This window comes from Phalacrocorax aristotelis, chromosome 1 (genome assembly GCF_949628215.1).
Source record: "Phalacrocorax aristotelis chromosome 1, bGulAri2.1, whole genome shotgun sequence".
NCBI lineage: Eukaryota > Metazoa > Chordata > Aves > Suliformes > Phalacrocoracidae > Phalacrocorax > Phalacrocorax aristotelis.
The window spans coordinates 174,008,718-174,028,906 of NC_134276.1; the positions used below are offsets into that span (position 1 = coordinate 174,008,718).

The following is a 20,189-nucleotide window of genomic DNA, read 5'->3' on the forward strand; positions in this document are numbered from 1 at the left end:
TGATTGCTGTCTTGTGGTTGTCATGAGAAATACGAACAGCCAGTTTAGGAAACATATAATGTTATCTGATTTAGCAATATTGCGTGATAAAATATAGTTATGCAAAAAACTTTGGGAAGATTTGTGAGGTTTCAGTACTAATGCATTTCAGCTCAGCTGGCAACCATGAGCATGCTCTGAAACAAGTGTTCCAATTCTGTTGGATTTCTGGTGTTTGCCTTTGTTTGAATGTTTACGTGTCTTTTTTGTAATGGTCTTGTTTCAGGAGATACACTGTAAATAAATATACCAAGGGAAAAATGGGTACTTAATATACACATTTTTACATATTAGGTAGTTTGGGGGTTTTTTTGTTTGTTTTGGTTTGGATTGGGTTTTTTTAATTTCTGAACCTTGGGGGTTAGCACATCTTGGAGAAATGCAAATCATAAACTGAATACTATACAGTAAAATTCAAGAAGTTTGTGAAGTGTTTCTATGCAGTGAATCTGCCAGACTTACCTATGGGCAGGTAGGAATGAGTCTGTACGCATTCTATATCACAGGAGAGGCATAATATAAACATGGTGGTAGAGTCGCCATCCCTGGAGATATTTAAAAGACTTGTAGACGTGGCACTTCAGGGCATGGTTTAGGAGGCATGGGGGTGTTGGGTTGATGGTCGGACTTGGTGATTCTGGAGGTTTTTTCCATCCTTAATGATTCTACGATTCTATGGTTCTATGGTTTGTTTATATTGCAAATACACCAGGATTTCTGAGAATCAGTATTATTAAAATCATGTTTTCCATTTATCTTGACATTAGCTAATGAGAATGCGGAGTGATAAGGACTAAGTTATAGTCTGAGTTTAGTGGGTTATGAGATTTAAACGTATCTGGCAAAAGTATTTAATAGTCTATATGTGTGCGTTTGTGAGTGTGCATGTAGTTCACTACAAGACTACCTTAGGAAGGTAATTTTTACTTCTGTTCCCCTTCATATGACTCTTTCAGATCTTGTGGTGATAGCTGTAATCCTAAACTGAGCTTTCCTGAATAGAAGAGCTCAAAGCTGTCACGTATACTCTGTCCTGAACATTATCATCTGTGTTTATTTAGTTATCTGATGACACAGCATAGTAAGAGGGGACAGATGTAACATTGGATTGGTAGTAATGCAGTAGGATAATGAACTTCAAACAGAAACAGTAGCTCTACAGCACCTCAAAGGCAACCGGGCTTGTTTGAAGTGTAACTTTCATTTAGAGCGCTAGATCTGGATCAGCAAATCTGATATAGTGTTCAAAGTGACAGTCACACTTCAAACAAGCCCAATTGCTTCTGAAGTGTGTGTGTGAAGATTAGGTAGCAAACCTTTCTGTGACACATGCTTGTAGTAAATATTTTAAACATAACTTAAAAAAAAATCTCTGTGTTTGCCCATTTCTGAATTTTCCTTGTTATGGAGAAGCAGGGATAGTGTTAGGTAGAGTCATCTAAGTTATGTAACCTGAATTAACAAAACTTGCTTCTAGTTCATATATTGTGTAATGTTTATGTGAGCTTATCACATGCATACGTGAGTAGTTCTGGCAAGATGTGTAACAAAACTGAGGACTGTGCATACATTTGTCCTCAGAACAGATACCACACCACTTTTTAGAAGTCATGGACTAGGTCCCAATTTTGGGGTACTGTCCTGCTGGTAGTCATGCTGTTATCCAGCGTTGCACAGGCTCTACCCATGCCTGAAGGACTAAATAAGATGTGGACATAGAGACATGAATTGCCTGGGGTCTGAGCAGAATCAGCCTCTGGATCGTCTGTCCAGTGGGCAGCTCAAAAATTTATAGCTCCTGAGGCTTTATTGTGATGTAAATGTCTTATTTATTCAAGAAAATCACCAGAGTCCTGCAGAGCTCTTGATAAGCAGTACTTTTTCTTATATATTGAACAACTTCTCATACCCAAGAGTACACTATGTATAGAAGATGTAATTTATAAATTTTTTCCTCCTAACATGAATGCAGCATATTATTGAACATCAGTGACAATGTCCTTTCATCTAAATATCTGATTTGGTGTCCTGTTTTTCTGAAATCAGCAAGACTCTTTCTATTATTTTTGCTGACTCAAAATTCTTCAGGATAACAAATATTTTTATTATTATCACTCTTAACTGCCATGCTTTATCAACTTTCTTGAGAGAGAAGAAGATAAGGTTACTCACTACATTTTCAGAATTGAAAGGCTGCTATGTGTTTTACACCAGTTATCCTGTATTATTTAAAAAAAACAACAACCACTTAGTAGCAGGTGACAGCATATAGATGAAATTGCTAGTATCTGAATGTTAACATCATTTTAAGATATTTTATTATTCCTTTATCTTTAATGTGCGGCACAGAGGCTAGTCTGTTCTTTTGTTTATTGTGCGATTTCTGGTGTAGAAGATGCCGTTCCTTAATTTGCTGTACTTGGCATCTGTGGGTACATTGTACATTTTTCCTCAAGACAAAGTCTATGTCAGTAATTACCAGTTCATCATATTTCTTAATTAAGAACGTCTGCGACTAATTAACTTGTTTTCTCTACTGAAGTTTTTAAAGTTCATTGTAATAGTATAGACCATATGAAAGATTACTGTTAACAATCTCAGTATATAAAACAAGGTTTGAACACATTGTAATGTTACTTCTGTTGTACATAAAAGAGCCAAATGTTCTATTAGCTTGCTGGGAAGATCAAAATTGGCATTCCTTCCTGAGGTGCATATTTGTACTTTGTGGATATTAGATAACTGTTTAGACTAACTGGAAAGAGAGCAAATCAACAGAAGAAGAAAAAGTCATTTGTTTCCAGCGTAAGGGTCAATAAAACATTTCTACAAAACAAACCACTTATATCTTACATTTCTTATCAAACAGAAAGCAAGTCGATGAAATCCATGGCATAAATTAACTCCAACAGAGACACTAAGAAAGCGCTACGTCTAAATGCAATTACTTATAGAAGTTAATGTATACTGTGTTCATATAAATTAAAGGATCCACCAATAGAAAGTAAAGTAGAACTCACAGTAGTGAAACTGTATATATGGATTCATTGTCACAGACTCAAAATATGGAAATATCTTCCAGATATCATTGATTCCATCTTCATTCTTTGAGACAAGACCATAAACCCTCACAGATATTTGTCTGAACTGTCACTGGTAGTGTGTCACTACACAATTCCTGTATAGCCAGGTTTGTTGCTTAACTATTCTTATAAAGGATTTTCCTAATACCACCCTGAACTGCCTTAGCTGCAATTTAACCTGATTATTTATGCCCCACACTCAATGCACGCAGAGAATAATCACTCTTGTCATTATAACAAACAACCTTTTGCTTATTGGAGCAACATTACTTTGTCCCCAGTTAAACCTCTCTTTTCTAGAGAAAATAATCTGTCCATTTTAAACCATTTTACTAATGCCCTCTCCCCTACATTTCATTATATTCTCATTTGAACTTCGTGGTATTCATCCTGACTCTGGTCACTTGTCTTGTTATCTTCCCAAGAACCAAACCACCCCATAGTGCTCCAGTTGGATACTAGCACCTAGGAGAGTAGAATAATTACTACCAATTTATACTTTTTATTTCCACAATTTTATTTCTGGGGGTGGGGTGGGGAGGTGACTGCCACTGGTGATACCAAGTATAAAGTGAGATGAATGAAAGTGAAATGAAAGCTGAAGTTGGGAATTTTATTTACTTCTCTCAAACAAGCTTTAGTGAGGCTGGCACCAGTCAGGCCAGAAGCAGGCATCTATAGTGCAGAAGAGGTAGTTTTTCCAATTGCCTTTATAGAAACCCTATATAGAAAAATAAGGAAATCAAGGGTGCAGTTATTTCAACCTAAAAGAGATATATATATAAAAGAGATATATATATAACATGTCGGGTCAATCACATTCTAAAAGTGCCTTTATTCCCCTTTGCTTCTCTTGGGTGACCAGCTTGGATATAGATTTTAATACAACATACCGTTCAAGTTAGGTGAGATAAATCCAACCAGAAAATCTAATATTTGCATACTCAAGCATCAGTTCGCACCTATTCTTGCCAGGAAAAAGAGCAAATACAGTTTATGAGAAGACATCAGTACATGGATGAGGTCAGTTAGTAAACTTGATTCTGGTTTAGCCTGACAAATCTTTTTCTGTTAAAAAGAAGAAAAAACGCAACTTTTTAGCTTAAAGATTTTTTGTTAGAACTGAGTACATACAATAATCTGAAGGGTGGGGGGTTTATTCAAAATAATATAATGAAGTATGTTTACATTTTATCTGTCCTTTTCTATAATTTTTTATACGCTGAGCAAATTAATGAAAAAATGGGAGGCAGTGTAAAACAGCCAAAATGTCAGATACTTTCCACTTGATTTTATAAAGCGGTGAAAAAATGAAATTTTAAACATTTTAAGTATATTTAAAATATTAAATGATTTAATGTCAGTTATTTAGTGTGCTATTTCAGATTCTGAAAGGGGGGAATTATTATTTTACTGCAGAAGGAAGGATGTGTTCTGAATCAAAACAGCAGACTTGTTGACCTATTACTAATAACTGAGTGAGTGATCATGGATAACATCTACCCAGAGACAATGCTGATGAAGAAGGGAAGGAGACAAGTGTCAGAACAGTATGTGTTCCCCAAAATGAGGGAGAAGGAAAGGTCACGCTGTATTTTGTCACCTTTGCCGGGAAGAAAACAAGAAGATGCTGTGTGGAGAAAGCAGTCGAAGCTAGAGAAGTAAAGAGTTTGAAAAGTGAGTCAGGCATGCTAAAAATTAACCAAATTTGTAAGCCGGAATTGGCACCAGAATAAGCTGCACATTCCTTACCAACATTATAAGACAAGGCCTATTCTGTTTACTGGTAAGTATGTGTTGCTTCTTACAGTCACCCTTCATATATCCTCTCTGTCAGGATTTATTCTGGGTTATTTCTCAGGGCCATGTACTGACCTCAATCTGCCATATAATGAGAGGTGTATATATGCGTGTATGTGCTGAAGCCACTGTACAGTCGGTAAAGCACTTCAGTAATTTGCATATTGTCCGGGGTGATTCCCTTTATAACTTTGTGTTTATTTTGATTTTGCCAAAAATGTAGGATGATATGCATAAAATAAAAATCTGTGCTGACAACGGGATGTTGTAGTCTTGTAATTCAATACAGCAATTTATTCTTCACTTATGCTACTGCTCTGTGGCCATTTCACATATTTAATATTTAAATATTTGGAGAAATATACTTCTGATGAATTGGAATAAAATCAATCCCATTTTCCATAAAATTACTTTATAAATTAGTCATAGTCTGCCATTTTAGACCATTTTTTCCCCTTTCTCTTTACTGATAGATGATAAATTTCTAACTGTGGAGTAGTAAACTGTCATCAGTTTTGATGCAGTCCAATATTTAATCAATCAAGACATTATATCATCTATGTTAAGGAATGTCATCTGAAAATAATATATACTACTCTGCAACATAACTATATCTGCAAATTATTTATGTGTTTTTAGAAGAAGTGAATAGGAATATTTGTAAAACAGAGACATTTATTATTAAATGGAAAATATTTCCCTTATTATACGGCTGATTCACTTCCATACTTCAGTGGTATGATGTGAAGAAAAAATCATTACAGCCCCAACGAACACTTTCATCCCACTTCTGGAAAGTGTGCTGCCATAGTGTCTTACAGGAGTAATACTTCTACAAAATAGAGTACAGTATGTATAGTAAAACATTCTGAAATATGACTAATTAAAACACATTGTAATCAGTCCGCAGTTTCATCCTACACTACCTATAATATTATTAGCTGTTTAGAAGTCACCCACCTGAATTACAAATTCAGCTTTTTTATATTTAAGTGTGTTTATATGAGTGATGTTTTATCCCATCGTGTTTCAGTAATAATCCAACAGCTGTTTAGTTTGGTTATAGACCTTCTGTGCCTCAGTGTTCCCATCAGCCAGGAGCAAAGCACTGAAGACACAATTGTGATTTTCAACATAACAGAGTATGCTGTCCTTCACAGTGATATCTATTCCAAATGGAACAACCTAGTTAACATGAACTGCAAAACAAAAAGACCTTCAAATACTCCACTTTCTTTTTTTTAAGGGGAAAAAATAGACTCTAAGATCATTCTTGTTCATAAATATGGGAGAATGATTCTAGTTTGGTATAATTGGATTTGCCACATTGTAATAATAAAAATATTAAAAAGTGGGCTATATTTTTATAATCTTTAAAATTTAGTTTTTTATGGATGGAGGCTGTCAAGTCCTTTGAAGCCTCAAGCTTTATAGCTTGATACTAAGGATGACAAATAAGGAATGCTGAATTTTTAACATGTACTGCCTTGTGCTGTTGAATTTTTAGCATCTACTGCCTGGTGCTCGAGTTCATTTTTTTAAGCTTTTGTGAACTTGCATCTGCTATCATAATCTGAAGAGTCTCACAGAACACATAAAATTTTAGGTAAAAAAGTAAAAATCTGTTGTCCATTTTATCATGCCCTTTTCCCTTGTCCTTCTGTTTTATTGTTATTGTAAGTGTGAAACCTAGCTTTGTTTTAACAGACCAATACACACTGGGTGGACATTATTCTTCAGAAAACATAAATTTTAGTGATAAGTAGACAGCAGATAATACAGAGCACCAAATATAAAATATTTAAAAATAGAGGGAGTGGGAAAACATTATTAAAACAGCAGATTGCATACTTTATTCAGCAGTTTTCCACTAAAGAGAAATTAACTGTTAAATTTCTTTAAAGAGAAATTAACCAGGAATGTCAACTGGGCACTTTTTTTAGCTGGTGTCGTGTAAGATTTACATTTTCACATGACAATTTTGCAGGCTTATTTGGGAAATAATGGAACACAGGTTTGTGTTTGGCTGTTTGGTACTGATTAGAGAGTTACACTTAGGTCATTGCATGTGGTTGTACTACTTTTTAACAATTACTGTAAAACTATGGGAATTACATTGATATTATCATTGCCCCAGTTTCAGGCAAAAACTGTCATGGCAGATGTGTGCCCATGTCTTCTGTGTGCAGTGTCAGATTTCCTCCTGAAGTAATCCTGTGTGAGAAAACCATTGCCAAAAATCGAGCCATTGTCATGATACTCGTGTGGCTGAGGAGGTTCACTTTGGCTTCAAAAATCTGTGGGAGTTCATCTTTGTATGTCAAGTGTGTACTACAGCAGGAAAATTAGGCAGATTATATCACAATTCCTGACAGCGGTATGTTCTTCCGTACTCTTTAAATTTGTCTAGAAGTACTATCACATGGACTAACATTTAAACAGATAACATTTAAAGTTTCTTTTTGGCTGATTTTTGAAGTATAATTTTGAATGCTTTTGGTACTCTTGTTCTTCTAAAAAATCATGAAATTAACATGATACAGCTGTTGAATTTAGATGATATTTATATAAAAGTCAGGTTACATATGCTCCAAAGCTAAACCAAAATATGTATATCCACATTCATTCAATATGTTCAATGGCCTTAATCAGATACATAAATTTTATCTAGTATAATCCTTAGCTCTCTACTATTCTTTTCAGGTGTCTTCCAGAATCAGATGGGTTTTTGTGTTTTTTAAGGTACTGATAGAGAATTTGGGGGTTTTTCTTTTTGCTCAGAAAAAACAATTATATCTCTTTTAATTTGGGACCACAGTTATAATGGTAGATAATTCATTCACAGTAGTAGGCCATCCAAAGAGAGGCTACACTGGTTTGAGATGATTTCTTCTACCCAGAAAGGGATGGCTGAATAAGTAAATATTTGCAAGACTTAGTTCAAAGTCTGATGTAGATTCAGCTGAGTATTTAAAGAAGGAATTCCTTCTTGATGGAAAGCTATGAGGCAATTCTCCCTTTGTTCAATTTTCTTTTCAGTGGAGGTATTGGGATTATTAATTCTTGTAGATGTTAGCATGGGCTCTGAGTCTCTCAAAAGTTTTTTTCCTTCTTCCAAGAAGCATTGACTGTGTGCTTATGTGTGGGTAAGTGCCTACATATTCCCAAATTTCAGTCAGTGCCCACATTTCTGGGAAAAAAAAAAACAAACAATGTGGGTTTGCAAGTCCACTGTGTTACTGATTTAGTTCTCTCTCTTACGTAACAGAAATCTCATCCTTTTCATTTTTCTCTGTGAATTAATGAACTCTCACATTGTCACATTTAATCACACTTTCCACATTTGAGATGTCTTGCAGACCAATAAATAACCCAAACCAGTGTCAGTAATTCCTTGATAGTTTGAAGCATGTTTAGTGGCTATGTAACAGCCACTAAGATCACACCTGAAGAAAAGCACTTGTCTCTAAAAGCATGGCATGAGTCAAACAAAGTAACAGCTCAAATTAGAGATTCAGTAGTTCAACATGGTTTGGCCCACTCACACCATATTATTTATTATACGATTTACTACTAATGGCCAATATTCGTGAAGGGGTAAAAAAAACCAACCCACTACATAAAAATGGGGAAAGGGGAGACTGAATCAATTTTGCTGACATTTATTTGGGAGAAGTGTAGAAAACTCTCCATGAAAACAGCATCATAGTGCAAACTGATCTGATAATTTTTTAGAGAGATTAGTTCAGAGACCACTCTACAATTTTGAAAGTTTGACATTTTTATGTATGAACAGACCAAAATTTTAGTCCTGAGATCAGTTAACATTTCCTGGTTTTACCTGGGTCCTGTAACAATACAATATTTCAGGGCACATGTTTTCCAACCTAAAACACGTGCAAATGAACTCTCATTTTGAGCAGAAACGTAACAATAAACATCTCAGAAGCTTGACACCAAACCCACATATTTAAATCTTGCATTCAACCTAATCTAGGATCAAGGACTATTATTATGGCTCTTCTCTAGTAAGAAGATAAACAGTGAATTACATTCAGAATTTTGTAGTGTTTTGTCTTGTTAATAGGAGTCAGTAAGGTTGAAATCTGTGTGCTGGTAAAGGCAAAATTCTAAAATAAATCTTTGGTCATTTAAAAAGTGTGGAGAATTTCCAAAAGTATTTCCAGTGAAGGAATAATAAGAAAAGAAAGAAGGTATAATTTTTTTGCAAGGTAGGATTGGATGAAAACTTAATAAAAGAAAGGTTAAAACTCCAAGGGAATTGTAGTAGATCATAATATCCTGTGTTAAATGAGTTACATATAAATTTGTAGGAAAGCAAATCAGTTGATGAAGCTTGTGTTGAATGTAAAATAAAAATGATAAAGCCTTACCATTCTTCCTCCATGCAGAGATTAGTTCACTCATTCATTCCTGAAATGAGCCGTGGATCAATGATAGAAAATCCAGAGAGGGAGATTTTAAGCCGAATCTCCCCAGTGTCTTTAAAACTGAATTTTATGGTTTTTGGTTTTGGGGGTTTTTTGGTTTGATTAGATTTTGGTTTTGTCTTGCAAAATTTCTCCTTCCTTTCAGTAGGGCTTTGTTTGTTTGTTTGTTTGTTTGTTTGTTTGTTTGTTTGTTTGTTTGTTTGTTTCTTTCTTTCTTTCTTTCTTTCTTTCTTTCTTGTGGGGATCATGAGAGGCTGTATTTTCATTTCAACTCTGTACTGGACTGTATACACAGGCTGAACAGTTGAGCATTGCAGCTAGGAGGTCTCATAATTTCTGTTGCACACCCTCAGCTTGGAGACTAGTTACACAGGTTTTCTGCATATTAGGTAAAAAAGAAAAAACAAAACAACACAAAAAACCTCACAGGCCTTTCCTGGGAGCAATAAGCAAAGAAAGCAGCATTTGTTCAGCCAGCCCCTAGAGGCAGATTTAATAGTAAGGGTGCTGTGGTGTGCCTCCCCTGCACAGTCCTGCTGCCAACACATCTGGCTGTGCTCTCAGCCTGCCTGTCCCGATGGTCTCCCACTCTCCTGGGCACCCTCCAGCCTCTGCTCTGACTGCAGCTCAGCGGCTTCATCAGGGGAAGTCCTTGACTTTTTTTCATTTGTAACGCATAGCAGTCCTTTCAGTGGCTACAAATTTCTGTTGAATTTGTCTTCAAGGCTTCTGACCTCTCTTCAAAGATAAACATAGTATAAATGAAGAGCTGTCATTTTCAGTCAGCTGTTTTTCAGTCAGACTCAGTGTTATAGCCCAAGTATTAAAACAAAAAGAGAAACAGCAGAAGAGAAACAGGCTCTGAGATTATGTTTATTCAGATGGCAAAAAAGTTGCTCTTTCTTGAGTAGTTTATTATGAAATAATTTTGTTAGTGTCCTGATGTCATAGTATAGTGTAAAAACAGTGCAATCAACTGAATAATTTTCATTTAGTTGTAATTCACTTTGGTTCTTAACTAGCTTTGTAGCCACACAACTTCTGTGTAAGCTTTAAGAGTGCAGTTGTTTCTGTCAAATCATATTAGCTATGCAACAGATACTACCTTCAGGGCTCCCGAAGTATGACTGACCATGCAAGATTTCTGCTGCAAACAATAATTCCAGATGACAGTATTCCCTTGATCCCTGTATATATAGGAGGGAATTGCAAGAGCAGAGGTCATTACCATCTTATGTTATTTATTACATAACTGGGTAAAACAAAAATATGCTTTGCTTTGAATCTAACCTGTGGGAGAAACACGTTCCCTGGAGCATTACATTGTCATGTCTCAGATACGTTCAATGAAAAGGGTATATTTAAAATGAGTTTTAACTTGTAATTTTGGAAGCATGAATTGAAAAGCCAGTTGTTTGTAGGTTTTATCCTAGTTATTAATTCATCAAAGCAGATGTGACAGAAATAATAATTTGTAAAGCTCTAGGGCAAAGTCAATTTTACTTGAAGACTTTCCCTGTAAAAGGCTTATGATAAAGCGAAGAAAAAAACCCTTTTTCTGTCATCATTTGATTCAGAGAAGTCAAAGCTCTTGACAACTGAGAAGTCAAAGCTCTTGACGACTGAGTAGTCTCTAGTACTTCAGATCTTCCTATGAAGAGAGAAGGTTGGCTACTTCAGCTCCCTAGGTACAAAGAGGTGACTGCTTGTTTTAAGTGCTAGTACTGCAGATATGTCAAGAGCACAAAGGAATTTCAGAGAGCAGCAGCAACTGAATAATTAAAAGCCTTGAAGGGCCTATGTCAGTGACTGAAGTAAAAAAGTCTAAAATACTGGACACAGGTAGCCCAGCTAAAGTGAATGCTAATAATTATTATGAATATAAGCTGAAGATATTTCAAGGCTGAGAGGACACTGTGTTAGGTATGGGAGTCTCTGGGAGAAGAATTTTCAGTTGTTGTTTGTTTTTAAGCAAGGGAAAATGTAAGCTGATGACCGAAGAAAATGTCCATAAGAATAAGCTCCATGCTGCTCAGTAAACTAGTAGGAATTCCATTCCTTAATTATTTGAGATTATATTGACCAAAACATTAGGGACAGTAGTGCTGGTAGCAGGCCTGCCTTGGCACAGCAGAGAGTATACGATCTGATAAACTGGTATCTTTTTGTGTTTCCAAGCAAAGCAACAAAAGCATATTATCAGACTGCTTTGCCTTACTCTAGTTAGAAACTGGAGCTGTAAGTCACCAGATGATATTTGTTACCCTTTTCACCACCTGTTGCCCATCCAGATGCCCAAGCATATGCCAAAATGTCTATTTTAATTCCAACTGAAACAATACAAAGAAATGAGAAAAAGTAAATAACAATGACATACTACATATATTACACAGAAAGTTTATTCTATGAGATTCTGAAAGTATTACACTTATCCATGTATATAAACTGTATGTAAATTCATAGCAAGGGTTCGAACCCGTAGCACTCTAAAGTTTCTCTTAGAGGAATATGAAGGAAAAAATATGTGTGTACGTGTCGTTTTGTGCTTCAGAATTCTGATTCAATCTGACTTGAGACCCTTGGCTTTCTATTAAATATTGTATTTTCATTTGGTATGTAACATTAGTTATAACCTTAAGGACAGGAGTTTTTTAAACAAGATTCTGGACAGAATAACACTGCTGGACTGGCAGTTTCTGAATCCTAGAGTAAGACCTACAGGCAGAAGTTGTAACGATACTTTTGAAAAGTGAGAGAGGAGTTTTTAAATTTAAATCTCATTTTCAAAGCTAAATTAAGGGCTTTAACATCAAAGTATGGTGCATAGCCTCACAAGTTCTTGGCCACTAGGGTGTAAAATGAAAATACTTATTAGGAGGTACAATACAAAACATCGCTGCATGGTTCGTATGATCAATAGCTGATCTCTAAAACAAAATCCACGGAGGATATCAGAACAACACTTTCCTTACTGTTGTCGTAGAGTTTTACTGTGAATCCAGTTCCAGCTGCTGAAAAATGAGAAAAACCAACTTGATTACACATTGTCAGAATATCACTAGAAATCTATTTGAATACTTTTTAATATATTATTAATAATACCATATACCATTAACTGTTTCGAAACTTGATTAAAACAGAATGAGCCTAGGAATGCCTACTAAACTTCTATCGAACAGCATTTCAGTTCAGATAAAAGCTGCTTTCAGCAACACAAGGGGAAGCAACCAGCCGAGCCCTTCTGAGTTCATTGCTAGCTTTTGTTTTAAATAAGTAGGTTTAGTCTCAGCTTCATCCTACTGGCTGATAAGATAAACCACCTGGACATGTTTTTTTTCTTAAACTGCTTCTTTTTGGGGGGAGGGGGGAAATAAAGAATTACTTCACTTTAACTCTGGCTGCTTGTGGGTGCTCTTAAGCACTGACTATTTTGGTCAAACTGAAATAAACTTAATATTTTAAAATGTGTATATATCTTTGTTAAGCAGAAATGCTATTCATCAAGACATTTTTTTTTTTTTTTTCTGGCACATGATCACAAATTTTAAAGGCTTTTAGCCTTTGCCTCACTGTTTTTGTGAGACATGTAGCATCTTTTTGCTGTAAAGGATAAAATTAACTACTACAGTTTACTATATGTTGTGCCTGTCAAAAATAAACACATACGGAGTGAAACCTTTTCATTATTGAAATGAATGACAAATCTGTGACTGCCCTTTGTATAGACAAAAATTTGTGTATATTGTTGAAGAGTAACAGCAATGGTAAACTCAAGACACTTTAATAGGAATTTTGACAACTGAAAAGGTGTTTTTCAGAAAACCTATTAGTTGCATGTATAAAAACTAACATCAGGAGCAACTTAAAATCCAGTTTCATTTTGTGTTGTTATTTCATAGGAAACTCACTCCAAACAAATGAACATGAACATTGCTGTCTCCTCACAGCCTTTCACTATAATGCCAAAATATTTTTTAACACTTAAATTCAAATATCAAGTAAAAATAATGAGATTTCTTTTTTCACAACACACATATTACTTATGTTATCTGATATTAGATAAATTTTGATTGGTGAATACTTTAACTTTTTTCTCCCATGCCATAGCTTTGCAACAGCTGCCTTACAGAGAGTCAAGAACACTCGCTAAGTGGATATGTTGAGTTGAACCTCATTATGTGTGAAATGTGGTGTCTCTGATGCTATGAAACTGGCCAATTCTGTTGTTCTTCTGGTGTGGTTCTGAGATCTTATATATGGGAGATGTTGCGATCATCTTGAACCTTGTTTTGTTTTTAAACTTAAATCAGTGTTTTCCATAGGCAATTTTTATTAGATATGCCCAGACTTTAAATGGTTTTGGTAGATGCTGATGCTTACATATGGTATTTTAGTTTGTGTAGATGATTTCTAAATATTATTTAAATCCTCAAGCTCTAGAATGCATATGGATTTGATTATTCTAGTGCTTACTTCTTGAGTAGCTTCATATATAATTTTATTCCACAGGAATTTGCTGCACTGACAAAAGAATTAAATGCGTGCAGGGAACAGCTGCTTGAAAAAGAGGAGGAGATTTCAGAACTGAAGGCTGAAAGAAACAACACAAGAGTAAGTATACAGCAGACCTTTTCTGGATAACATGTATGTGAAAAGCAGGAGGAACATATTTATACATAAATTTATATCTTCATTTGTATAAATAAGAAGACAAAATTCCAGTATTATAATAAGTAAGGTTCTAAGTAACAGGACATACCTACCATGCTACAGACCCAGAGGAAATCACTGTAAGGGTTAGCAAGACATATTACAAAAATAGCAGATTTTCCATATAACATCGTAAGTACATTCAGTTTAAATGTTTTCTAAAGCAAGGGACTCATGCAGCCTTCTAATCCCCAGCGCCTGCATAAGAAGCCTGCATTTATCCTAATCTCTTACGAAGGCAAAAGGCAAAGTTACAACAGACCCAGCTTTCCTTTGTGCCTTGGATTTGATCTGAATAAGAATGGGGTGAAAGCTGCTACAATGAGTCTGCTGTTTAGTCTAGATGCAGCCATGTGACCCTTGAAGTAAATGTTATTTGCCATACAGCTGAGTGAGGACAAGATTTCACCCATAAATTTACTATGTTCTACTTCAATCAGAAGATGTTATTCTGCCTGGGAACAGGGATATGTGATAGCACCTTCGGAAAATTCTCAAATGGTGTACAGAATGCTTTTCAAAGTAAAATAATTTGCACATGCAGGTGTCTGGGCAAATGCAGAATTGCTCAAGAAATGGAAGAGGGGAGCAGAGGAGGCTTTATGGAGTGTGGAAAGGTATGAGATAAGAGATGGAGTCGTCCCAGATCAGACAGGAGTCAGGCTGGTAATGAATGTATGGGATAGATCTCAGAGAGCTTGAACACTAGGGATGTTTTCTCATATCCATATTTCATTCTTCTGTGATCTGGGTAACTCTTCCTGTTTTCCTCCCCTTGCTAAACTGATAGCACTTCAGCTGCTCTGATATCATCTTTCCTTGGTCAGCTAATTTGTATTCTGAAGGAAACATAACAATGTACCAATGTACATGACAAAAGAACTGAGAGGGTCTTTCTCCCTCCTTTCTTCTGTCCAGCTATAGCACCTGGGTGCCATGGACTTCAGAAGTCCAAGGAAGGACAGATGATACAGATGCCTACAAAGAGGCAAAGCTGCCCCATCTGCCTCCATGCTAGCTTGGAGGTGCAAGAGAATATCGCATTTAGCACAAAAGTCTTAGAGGTGATGGATTTGGGAAATGTGATGGGAGGCATAGGTGAGACCTACTTTTTCTCCCATGACTTTCATACATTCTGTGACTCCCACAAAAATAGGATTAATTAGTGGAGAAGCACATATAAATTGCACCGCATTCTTTAGGTTTATCAAACCATCTCAACAACAAATCTGAAGGCTTTCTACAGCTGTTTAAATGATCAGTAACGCTACATGTATCAGCTATTTTAGTATTTAAGGTAAAAATAGGAAAGTCAGTTAAGACAATAATTTACATCGAATAAAGAACACTTTGCGTTAATTTCCAGCACAAACTTTTGAACAGAGATGTAGTTAACATATACACTCAAATTTACCTATTCAATACCCATTCCTGCACAGAACATATATCCATTTGCCTTTTTTTACAGAAAAAAATACCATATAAACTAAATTTGCATTGTCAGCTTCTCAGTTGTCCTAAGTTCTTCATAAGTATATGCACAAAACTGCCCGGCACAATGCTTTATCCACTTCACTACATTGAATGCCCACTGAACACCAACTTTGGTATATTAAAACTGCAGTGTACCAATACTTATTGTGGGTCTGATACAAGCAGTGCAGACTAGCAGAAATCACAAGGCAGCCTAGTAGTCAGAGATAGTCACTTGCCAAACAACTGTGAGGGAAAAGGAAGATGAGTCAACACCAAGTCATCGCCTAAGTCAGACTGAGCTCTGTCATAGGCACTTTCTTTGCAAACCAAGAAAATTAAAGATCACCCAATCTTATGTCTCTTGTGTTATGTAAAATTAAAATCAGTAAAAGATTTTCCGGGAGAACTAATATCAACAAATGAGAGTTGAAGAGTATGATAGTCCTTGCAAGAAGTCCTTGCAGTTAAAATTAGCCAACTATCAGTGTGTGTTCAGAATGAGGATGAAGCTAGGTATTGGAGATGAAAGGATTTAGGCTATGAAAAAATATAAAAAATGCGGGAAATGTTACGGTGAACAAGAGTGGAAGATATAGTCCAAGTATTAATGGGAAAGGAGAAGGCTCCGCTACACTTCTTTTACAGTGAAAGACCAGCCTTTTAGATAGAAAGCTGTTGTCTTCAGAATACAGTCTTGATGAGATGCTAGTGATGAAATTTCTAGCAATATTAATTGAAAAAGCATTGCTTATAAAGAGGCACTTCCACAAACTGAGATTTATGATGTTATTAATGTAAAAGAGCATTAATATTTTGCAAGAAAATACTGCTCTGAAATTTTTCTGTATTTAAGCAAAGATTCTAATTAACTAATAAAATTTGGATGGCCACTGATACACTTGTGCAGTATGGAAATTAAATGTCTTTTCTAATATATGAAGTTAGCCCAACTAATGCTTCTTTCTTCCATCCCACTAGTGTTCACACTTAACCCAGCCCTAGCTTGGCTATGGTAGCAAGGCTTACATGCCCTCCCAGGAAACTCTCATGCAGAGCCACACATGGTGGAACTACTGAGTACAACCAGTTTTGCCCCAGCTAGCACTTTTAAACACAGAGGCTCAATTCCATATTCTCAGATTGCTGTTTCTAAATTTTTTGATCCAGTCTTTTATTTCCCTGGGGTAACAGCATAAAGATACTGTTTGAAGTACCTATTGCTTCAAGCTGAAGATCAGCAAGAAGAAATAAAAATGGCAACTCTTAGTTCTGAGTACACACTCCCAACCATCTCTTGCCTTCTAGTACCCTTCTACACTTTCAGTTATATCTGACTGGCAGTTTTTTCTTTATTCTAGACACATACCTGTGCATGCATTCTTTTCTTGGCAACAATCACGTAAAGTTTTTGCCAGTCTCCATTAACAAAAAAAGCCAAACACCACTCCTCCTGATTTGCCACTCTACGCCACGCTGCAGTGGCAGACCCTGACAGTAAAATGTGTTCAAGAGAGAGCATGCTGGATTTACACTCTTCAGGACCCATAAACCAGGTCTCAGCCAAAATATTAAGGTTTAAGCCTTACCCCAATATTTAAGCAAGTTCCTTACTCAGTCCTTCTAGCAGTATTCTTAAGCAAAGCTCCCTACTGACCTTTTGCTCTTGAATATGTATTTTTACTGCCTATGATAATTAACTCTTTCTGACATATTACAGTAGAAATATTTTCATGTCAAGAACTTAGCTGACAACTTAATCTGTCAGTATGCGAGGCAAAGTAGAAAATACAGGAGCATATGTATATGTATTGATAGGTGTGGCACTGCTGCCAGGAAGACAAACAGGTTCACTCTGGAAAATTATTGCATGGGACTTAGGAAACATTCAGAAATGTTTACTGTTACAGTTATTTCTCTGGATATTTTCTAGTTAAAATGATCACCTATAGCATGTGGAAAGACAGCATCTTTTCTGAAGCTGGAACGCAGGTCAATGTGATCTAGTATATTATTCAATGGAAATTTTTAAATAACACTAATTTGTCTGGGCTAAGTTTAAATTAAAATTGAAAGTTATTTTTGTCTCAGTCTGTATTCTTTAAAAGTAGAATAAAGGTTGTAGGTTTAACTTAGTAAATCAGAATATGTTAATGAGGAAATCTGGGGTTTGGTTTGGCAGCTGAAACAAAAGATCTGTTACAATACTGATACGGATTAATCTGTGATTATGTTTTTTTAACTACAACAAAAAAACCAGGCACATACATATGCTTTTTGTATACAGCATAAAATGGTCCTTAAATTGGTCTGAAATATTTTACTTCAAGCAGTTTTAGAAACAAGAAAAATTAAACCTATGTTCATGAATGGAATAGCACTAGCAAAGACAGTGTCATTGTCCTTTTACTTAATACTTCAGGAGCTGAAGCATTTATTAAAATGAACAAGGCTAACTTAGATTCAATTTTATTCATATGTTATTGTCTCAATTCCTTAGTGAATGGTTTATGAAACATCTTCAGTTAGGCACTCCAGCCTCATAATACACATAGATTAGAACTTAACCCTATATTTTATGATTAAATTTCCCCTTTATTGTGTTGGAAAACTCTAAGAATATCTTCTAAAGTACGGTTTTAACACTTTTATTTAGCTCATTTTCTTAGAGGTCCTTTTACTTACATCAGTTTGATAAGTTCTGACTCGTGTTTCTTCTCTCAAAATACAAATTTCTGTCACAGAAAACAGGGTGACAATAGATAGTAATATGCATATACAGTAATTCAATACCTGTATTTTCAGACACTGTGTAATCTAATAGTTATATTTGTATACATTATTCTCATTAAACCCCTCTTCTTCATTTCTATTACTTTGCATCTTTATGCTGATTATTACATTTTGTTTCATACTTTTGCTTCACATATGTGTGTTCCCATTAAGGTTTTAGGTTGCCAGTATTTTCTTTTCTGTCTTGGATGTCCAGAAAGACAGACATGGGGCATGTGCTGTTGTTAGGCTGCAACTTTGTTTTTCCAAAGAAAGATTTTCACCAGTAATTTACCAGTATAGCTATTTGAGGTCACCCCAGCTGACCACAGGTGCAAACTGGTTTCCACCGCTGTGGAACAATGCTGAAGAAAATAACTGATTTTGTGACTGGGTTTAGAGATAATCTTCAGTCCCATGTCTGCTTAAGTTACTTGTCTACTTTGCTTGCACCAGAGATGGAGATTCACTGAACAATGTGCATTCTAAATATAGACTGAGGAAATTCAGTTTTGCCTGTGCTGGTGAGAAATTTTAATCTGGGCCTCGAAAGAGAATTGTCTTCTTAGTGGGTTGCCCTATTCCTTTAAGGAATCGTTTAAGCTAAGTCTGTCTCATTTTTGTAAATCCCTTCTCTTTTATATTTTTTCCCTGTATTCTACTATTTATGCCTCTACTTTTCTCTCCATTGCCCTCTCCTGATTCTTTAATTTATCCATTTATTATCCTGCTATGAACTTTCTTTTTACAAACAGGTTTGTTGAAAATAAAGTTAAGATAAAATATTTTATATTGATTAACATCCAGGTCCTGTAGTAATACAAACTCTGCTGAGTCACAATAATTTCAACTTACTGAGTCATCATCCCTAAAAAAGAACGTTTTAACTTTTTTTCATTTTCCATATGTAAATCAGTGTCCATGTAGCAATGACGGTATAGTATAATATAGGTAGGTGATAGCCTACAGCAATACAGTTTATATCGTTAAATTTAACCATGCATTTCCATTTCACAGAAATCAATCACTTCCACAAGTGCTTTGGAAGTGATTTGAGAAATACGGGAAGCTGGTTTAGCTGGGTATATTCTAAAAATTTTCTCTATTCTTGTTGATTTAGTTCTAATTAACATTTTAAAGATGCTTCATTTACTCACAAAATATGCACTAAAGCATTTTTCGTTCTTTAGATGATTATTTTTAAACATTCTTTATACTCATGAAGAGTCTAGAGCTCAGAAAACTTCATCCCATTTAGCTAAGATACTATTATCAGCATGGCGTCTTAAGCATCCTAAAATTTGCCCTGCATAAGAGTAAAATTCACTTGTCAAATTATTTCATAATTAATTGTCAAGCTTATGCTTTCCAGTAGGAGAAGCATATAGCAATGATGCGTGAGTGATTGTGTCTCGCTTGCTGCTCTTGATCTTCATCTTCTTTGCAAGCTGCCTGCACCTCTGAGAGCTCGACAACAGTAGCAGCTTGACACGGTGCAAGGGAGCAGAAAATGCTCAGCAGCACATGATCGTTATTAATGCCAGAGTTTAACTGCAACATACTGAAACACCTAAAGATGTTTCTAACAATTGTTTCGTGTTTTAAACGAACTACCAATATTGTTACAATGCTATTTAGACATGAAATCTTGAGGGTTCTCACAAATATTTGGCATAGTAATTCTTGAATTATATAGGGGGGAGAGTCCTAACATGCCCCCATTCTCACAAGACATAGTGATTTCCTTCGTTTGTTAGACATCGCTTGGACACATTGTTATCTTCAATGTCAATGTTAAATTTTTATGTTTCTTCCCCCATTATCGAAGCAATGTTCTGTCATTCATTGATATTTCTGTCAG

General features: G+C 35.6%; 1 protein-coding gene across 6 annotated transcripts in view; it reads left to right on the forward strand.

The window, feature by feature from the left end:
- The window catches only part of PPFIA2 (PPFI scaffold protein A2), a 344,808-nt gene that overhangs the window by 195,920 nt on the left and 128,699 nt on the right, over positions 1-20,189 (forward strand). For all 6 annotated transcript variants that reach the window (XM_075080712.1, XM_075080714.1, XM_075080713.1 and 3 more), the window contains one exon: positions 13,883-13,984. In XM_075080712.1, the coding sequence (XP_074936813.1) occupies positions 13,883-13,984 (102 nt within the window). The remainder of the gene's footprint in view (positions 1-13,882; positions 13,985-20,189) is intronic.